We start from the raw sequence: 7,073 nt of genomic DNA on the forward strand, positions 1-7,073 counted from the left end.
TCATTACTTCTTATAGAATAATAATTAGCTTAAGTAATGATCTAACTTTAAATAATACTGGACTAAGTTGGTTCTGGTTCTGTAATTTGAATAATGTTTAAAATGAAACACATCATTGAGTGTGGTGATAGTTGTGTGTTGGTTGGACATGCAAATAAGGATTTTGCATTTGTGACAAGACAATACTGCAGCATGCCAGACATCTCTTTCACGGTAACACCCATCCATCCATCCATCTATCCAGTCTGCCTTCTCTAATAATGTTTAAGTATTGTGCTCACTTACTAACGCTTTCTGATCAATTTGCTTGTTTTTGTCCAGTGCCTCCTGACTCACCAGTATGAGAAAACCCCCGCGTACTATATGATGCACTGTGAAGAGTCTGAATGTCTAGTTATTCAAGACATCAAGCTTTGTTACCCTTTAGACCCAAAAAACACTCATTTTTAGGACAATCTTTACCAATCTTTTGTGGAGGGATATTACACCCTTATGATAGAGTAAACTGATAGGTGCTGTTTGCAAAAATGATCAGTAGGACTAGACGTTGCGTCTATCCCAGAGACTCGTCCTGTAATGAGATACGAGGAGGTCAAATTTACTCCTTTTCACAAAAGTTTGGAAAAAATGGGGATCAGTTATATAGGCACGAGAAGTATCATTTTTGTGCTATTTGGAGGTTGCTGATGACAATTATGATGATTTGATGTATTACTGTTGACACAGTGCTCAGCTCTAACACAGTTGGTCTTTGAACATTTTCCAATCCCAAAGAAATACATTTTAAGTTAACTGGTGACTCCAGATTTGTGTAGTCTGTTGAAATGTGCCATAAAACCAAAGAGTAGAAATCCTATTTCTCTCTTCACATAATAGATATAAATGTTATGAAAAAGGGTGACAAGTTTCCCCAAGCATTTTAGTACTTTTGAACATTTTAAATTGGCCTGATATGTGTCCATGTTGGATTGAAGGTATATTCTGGATTGGCCTAGTATTTGTAGGCGAAGGGAAGTGCCCTGTGTAGGACTGATGCCCTGGCCATGGCTGGTACCTACCTACCCTGTGTTCAGTGTTACTGGGTTAGGCTCTGGCTTCACCCTGACATACCACTGGAAAAGGCGAGTTCCATAAATAATATACAGTACTACATTATAATATTCAATCAATCAATCCATTCATTTGCCATTCCCACTTGGGACCAGACCATATTTTTGTGAAATCAAAATTTCTATACTGTACATAAATTATTTATAGATAGGTAAACAGTGGATTAAGGGAGAATTCAGACCCCTTTACTTTTTTTTTTTTTTTACATATTGTTTGGCTTCAGTCTTGTGCTAAAATCATTGAAATTTTAGAAATTGTTGCAAATTTATTAAAAGTAAAACATTGAACTATCACATTGAGACAAGTATTCATTGAATTGCTTTGGACACATAAAATTTGGCTCAGGCGCAGTCCATTGTATTGGTCATTGTTGTTTGGAGTCCACCTGTGGTCATTTCAGTTGATTGGACTGATTAGGAAAGGCCCCACAGGTGAGGCAAACTCAAGCCGTGAGGTTGAAGGAATTGCCTGCAGAGCTTAGAGACAGGATTGTGTCAAGGTACTGATTTGGGGATGGCTACAAAAACATTTCTGCAGCATTGGAGGATCCCAAAAGCACAGTGGCCACCATAATTCCTACAAGGAAGAAGTGTGGAACAACCATGACTCTTCCTAGAGCTGGCCGACCAGTGTTCAATCATTTGCGAAGGGCAATGATAAGAGAAGTGACCGAGAACACAAAGGTTGCTCTGGCTTAGCACTAGAGAACCTGTGAGGAGAAACTTCCAGAAGGATAACCACCACTTCAACACTCTACCGATCAGGGCTTTATGACGGATTGACCAGACAGAAGGAATACATGGAAGCCTGCTTGAAGTTTGCAAAATGGCACATAAAGGTCTCTAAGACTGTGATAAACAAGATTCTCTGGTCTAATGAAACCAAGTAGAGTCATGTCTGGGGAAAAAAAACAGGCACCATTCGTCACCTGCACAATACCGTTCAAAAAGTGACACGTGGTGGTGGCAGCATCATGCAGTGGGGTTGATTTTCAGCGGCAGGGACTAGGAGACCAGGCTGGGCTGAGGGGAAGATGAACAGAGCAAAATATGGAGATATCCTTAATAAAAACCTTCTCTGCAAATGTCCACATTTGAAACTTGAGCCCTTAAGTGCCTCCAGGACCATTGCATTTGGTGAAGATTCCTGATGTAGATGAGACACTATGGGCCTACGTCTAGTATTGACAGCATTTGACAAATTTCATATATTCACACTTGCTCGAAAAGCTGGAATTGTGTTTTTAGTCTACTATTAAACGCGTCTTTGGGAAGGAAAAACTGGGTTTAGTTTCTCTCCAAATATCAGGTTTATGGACGGAATCTTTTGCATAAACAGCTGTAAATAAGTAGGCTTATTATAAACATGTGGAGCGCATCTACAGAGACTGCTATCCAACACAATATTAGACTCATCTTCAAAAACTACCAAAGAATTAGGAAATCTGGATAATAAAGTAATGTCTCTCTGAACTAGCTAAATTGCTTTGTTTCCTTAAAATGGAGTAAACCCGTTAAAATGAACCAGTATACAAGTTGTATTCGCAATTTCTAGCACAACTTAAAATATATTGTAATGGCCAACATCAGTAAGCGGAACCTTCCCTTTAAAGCGATTTTTAAAAATACAGACACACCAACCTAATACGTTGTCCCACACATCCAGACCCGACTATGATCTCCAGAAATTAACATCCTGCATAACTGGGTAACACTGTTGTAAAAAGAAGACGAGAAAATCATGCTGTTCATTTCAAATGGGTCTCCACTAGGCAATTCACCAGATGTTTTCTCGTCACGCGCCCCACGTTATTTTCTACCAACTTCACCGGCATAAATTTCCGGATGTTTACGCTTTAGCACCTATTGATATATCGCAATATATTTCACCTTTCAAATTACGTTCTAAAGTGTTTATACAAATTTAAAAGTTGCAAAATTGCTGAAACTCGGGACTTAAGGTTGAGGCATGTACAATTGTCAATCATTTTCAGAATAACCAATCATCAGCGAGAAGCCGCGAGAGAAGTAATAAGAACAGGACTACCCCATCAATCATTTTTCGTCAACTTCTATTGGTGTTGCGTTATGACAGAAGGCGGGAATTCCTGTATAGGCAATTGAGAGGGCGGGGCTTCAAGCGACCCGATGTCACGTGCTGCGAGAGTTCTGATGCCTATTCCTGGATAGACTGCAAAGAGTCACAATTGTCAACACAGTAACGTAGTTAGAGAAGCGTGCTTAGGAATGGCGGGGCACGGCCACGGTCATGGCCATGCTTGTGAGTGCAGAGGAGAGCATGAGCCGTCTGACAGAGGCGTTGAGTATGGGCTGTACAGGAAAATAGATTTGGAAAAGCTGCAGTGTTTGAACGAGAGTCGTGACGGGGACGGCAAACTCGTCTTTAAGCCTTGGGAGGAACGCACTAATCGGGAGAAGGTACGGCTTCAGTTTTTTTTACTCGGACTCGATGTTGCCGCTATTGTTCATTTATTTTAATAGGCGATTCTCGGCCCTATTGCCTTGATCTGTAATGACGTCGATTCTAGAGGTTCTTAAATTCCATTCAAACTGACACCGCTTTCCGCTGCTTTTCGGTGCACCTTTGCTCAACAGTTCTTGTAAGCCATTTGAGCTTGGGATTCAGTCCATACCACCGATGGCCCAATTGATTTGCTAATGCAAACATTGTAACATTTCAGTTTTGATTCCGGTTTCACCAAATAGCTCAGATTGACCATAATTATTTTATACTGGTAAATGAAACCATGTTAATTTTCCTATGTTTTTTTCCAGTTTGTGGAAAGTGATGCTGACGAAGAACTTCTGTTCAACATTCCGTAAGACAGCCAGTTATTAAAGTACAGTATATGATTATCAGTCTCTGTCTTAAACATGAATTGTTAGCGTAGCAGGTTTGAGTGAAATTGTCGGACATCTTTTCACTGAACCTAAGCAACTAATATAACTCGGCTTAGTCCTCATGCACATTCATATTGGTTTGGTTACAGGTTTATCGGCAGTGTGAAGCTAAAGGGAATTATTGTGATTGGGGATGATGATGAGAGCCATCCATCTGAATTACGACTGTGAGTCTTTTTGCTATTACTGATATTGTGAATTATACTGTTAACTACATAATGTGCATCTTTTTAATGACTTGTGCATTACCAGCATTTCTCGCTTGAATTAAGTAGAGCTGGTTTGAATGGCATTAAATAAATCAAATCTGTAATTTTCTAGTGATTACACAATAGCATTTCCTAATTCATGAGGTACACTCTACCCGCTAATTTTCAGGTCATTCAGTTTATTAGTCAGAGGCCATAACCCGTTTATCTTGCAACCTCTGTTTATTCATCAATTGATAAATAGCCAATTGTGTCTGATGTTCTTTCAAGAGATCTATAAGAGTACATATAACATCATTTAATATATCTGTCTGCATTACATATCTGTTATTGGACAGTTTACTTGGCCAGCATTTAATAAGCACAGGAACATTTATTTCTAAAGAAGATATTAATACAATGGTGTAGCTCAACATGCTTCACAAGATGTCAAAGAAGTAGTTACATGCAAAAAAAAAAAAAATACAAATTAGATAATAATAATGCATGAATAGTATACAAAAATAAATAATTCACACTTGCATAAATAGATATATAATTAAGAGAAAACAGAGTCCATAAATGTAGAGTTGTTTTTTAAGTCTCGAAATTGCAGTCCGATGATAAGGTCTGTTGGTCAGGGTGGACAGAAAAAAAATGTCTGCATTACATATATTTGTTATTGGGCTTAAATGATCGTTATTGTGAGCTTCTGTTAAATTTGTGTTTCATTTAATTACTGTTATTTACACCTTACCTTTGAGTTTATTTAGAGGTCAAATTAACACAGTTTACAGTAGACATGGTTGCAAGTGATTATTCAGTCTGCAACATTTATCAATTTTGTAAACATGTTTTTTTTCCTTCTGATGGCATAGTAAGCCAGGACCATTTTGGACAGAATTAGCCATAATAATGAAACACATCCAATATTGGGAAACCATACTAGTCTGTCATGGAATCTCATCACATGCTCACACCTATCCACATAGGACCAGGTTAGGTTTACTTGTTGGCTTAAAATACGCAACTTCAAATGAGAGGAAAATCGCTGCCCAGATAAACCACACAAGTATAGATAGCATGCAGACTCCACCTGAGCATGGATTATTCTATTGCAAAGAAACTCTTTTAGTTTTATTTTGCTCCTGTATGACTGTAGGTGTTTGTTGATATTTTGCAAAATGCTTAGAACAGAGTCAAGTTAAAAAGTTAAAGTTAAAATCAAGCTACTGGGATATTGTGATTTTGAATACGAAAGGAACAAAGGAGAAAGTAAGAAAATTAAGTGGCTACGGTTTTCACCAATAATGACACTGGGAAATGACTAGATAGAAGGGTGCAGTGCATGGCAGATGGTAACGTATGGTGGACAGCGTACAGTGGAACATTTCCATCTGCACAGTTTTATTTTAAGCTGATTCCATATGTAAGCCTTCTATGTCTTAGAGGGAGTATTCTGGTAATTATAATTTTTAATTAATTACTGTACCTGTTTATGCATTTTTTTTTTGTATCTGCAATTCCCATTTTATAGAGATCTGAATAAACGTTGCATTTTTGTTTGGATTTCTTTTGGAGAATACGGCGTACTTTCCACAGGCCTCCAGATAGCATGGTTGGCCACACTAGCTTGTCCTGCTTATCTAGGTTCCTTCCAGTTGAAAAGCGTTACTTCTGTGGCTGGTGGTTGGTTTAATTGGCTCTGGCTACTTTATGCTCCCGTTTTGAACAAAACAGAAATCAGAAAAATTGACGCATTTTGATGAATTCTTTATGAAGGCCTTAATGACTATATGAAAATGTGCTTAAGACATTGTGTTTCTCCTTTTCTCACTACACAGATTCAAAAACATCCCTTGCATGTCATTTGATGATGCAGTGCGAGAGCCAGATCAGGCATTTCGGTTGAACCGTGATGTTTTGGGAGAGTTGGAGTATCCAGTGAAGTATGAGAGCTTCATAATTTGCGTTTTGTTTTAGTAATTTTGGTGCCCCCCTTTACTTTCTTCATATATAATAATATATATAGTATATATAATTTCTTTTTTTTTTGTAGGATTGCTCGCTTCTCTAATGTCAATCATCTTTCAATTCATATCTCGAAGAACTTTGGAAGCAGTACTACACGGGTATACTATATTGGACTACGCGGAGAGTTCACAGAGGTAAGAATTATATTATTTTCCATGGCTGTAGATTGGTTAGTTCAAAGAATGTTATCAACCATGGGTGACACTGTGGCACAGTGTTATTGCTGCAACCTCATAGTTAAGAGACTGGAGTTCATGTTCCAGGTGCTCCAGGCATGTTCTCCTTGTGTCCTTGTGGGTTTCTTCCAGATGCTCTGGTTTCCACCCACAGTCCAAATACTTGCAGGTTAGGTGGATTGGAATTGCTAAATTGGCCTGTGTGTGTGTGTGTGTGTGTGTGTGTGTGTGTTAACTCTGTGATGGGCTGGTGCCCTGTCCAGGGATTGTTGTTGCCTGAGATATGCTCCAACATCCCGGTTACTGTGCCCTGAATAAGCAGTTATGAAGATGGATGGTACCACTCATTTGCCTCAAATGAGATAAACTGCCTTGCCATGCTGCTTACAGTTGGATCCCAGAATTCCTATTCTGCTAACTTTGTAATGCTGTCCTTTCTACAGGCTCACAGACATGAGGTTACCATCTGTACTTATGAGGCTAATGCCAATCCTGCTGACCACAAAATAGATGTCTTCACTCCTCAAACTCAGTTTATATCCTGATACAGGACAGTAAGCATCCAAGAGCTTCTAATGGGATTTAGGCTGGTCATGGTGGACTCATTGTATGAATAATAAAAATATGTACAGTTTGATAAGTCA

The 7,073-nt window shown here is 38.7% G+C and overlaps 1 protein-coding gene across 1 annotated transcript; it reads left to right on the forward strand.

The window, feature by feature from the left end:
* The first annotated feature begins 3,249 nt into the window (after window positions 1-3,249).
* Window positions 3,250-7,073, forward strand: pithd1 (PITH (C-terminal proteasome-interacting domain of thioredoxin-like) domain containing 1). The gene is made up of 6 exons (XM_039740285.1): window positions 3,250-3,548; window positions 3,906-3,949; window positions 4,121-4,198; window positions 6,064-6,168; window positions 6,279-6,387; window positions 6,873-7,073. The coding sequence occupies exons 1-6, from the start codon at window positions 3,357-3,359 to the stop codon at window positions 6,972-6,974; spliced, it is 630 nt and encodes a 209-aa protein (XP_039596219.1). The 5' UTR covers window positions 3,250-3,356; the 3' UTR covers window positions 6,975-7,073.

This window comes from Polypterus senegalus, chromosome 17, assembly GCF_016835505.1.
Source record: "Polypterus senegalus isolate Bchr_013 chromosome 17, ASM1683550v1, whole genome shotgun sequence".
NCBI classification, from domain to species: domain Eukaryota; kingdom Metazoa; phylum Chordata; class Cladistia; order Polypteriformes; family Polypteridae; genus Polypterus; species Polypterus senegalus.

What these genes read in the sequence shown, in the direction of transcription:
- pithd1 (XM_039740285.1), top strand. Translation starts at nt 3,357, where the DNA reads ATGGCGGGGCACGGCCACGGTCATGGCCATGCTTGTGAGTGCAGAGGA. An exon ending in AACGCACTAATCGGGAGAAG is followed by an intron (nt 3,549 to 3,905) that starts GTACGGCTTCAG and finishes GTTTTTTTCCAG; the next exon opens with TTTGTGGAAAGTGATGCTGA. An exon ending in CATCCATCTGAATTACGACT is followed by an intron (nt 4,199 to 6,063) that starts GTGAGTCTTTTT and finishes CTCACTACACAG; the next exon opens with ATTCAAAAACATCCCTTGCA.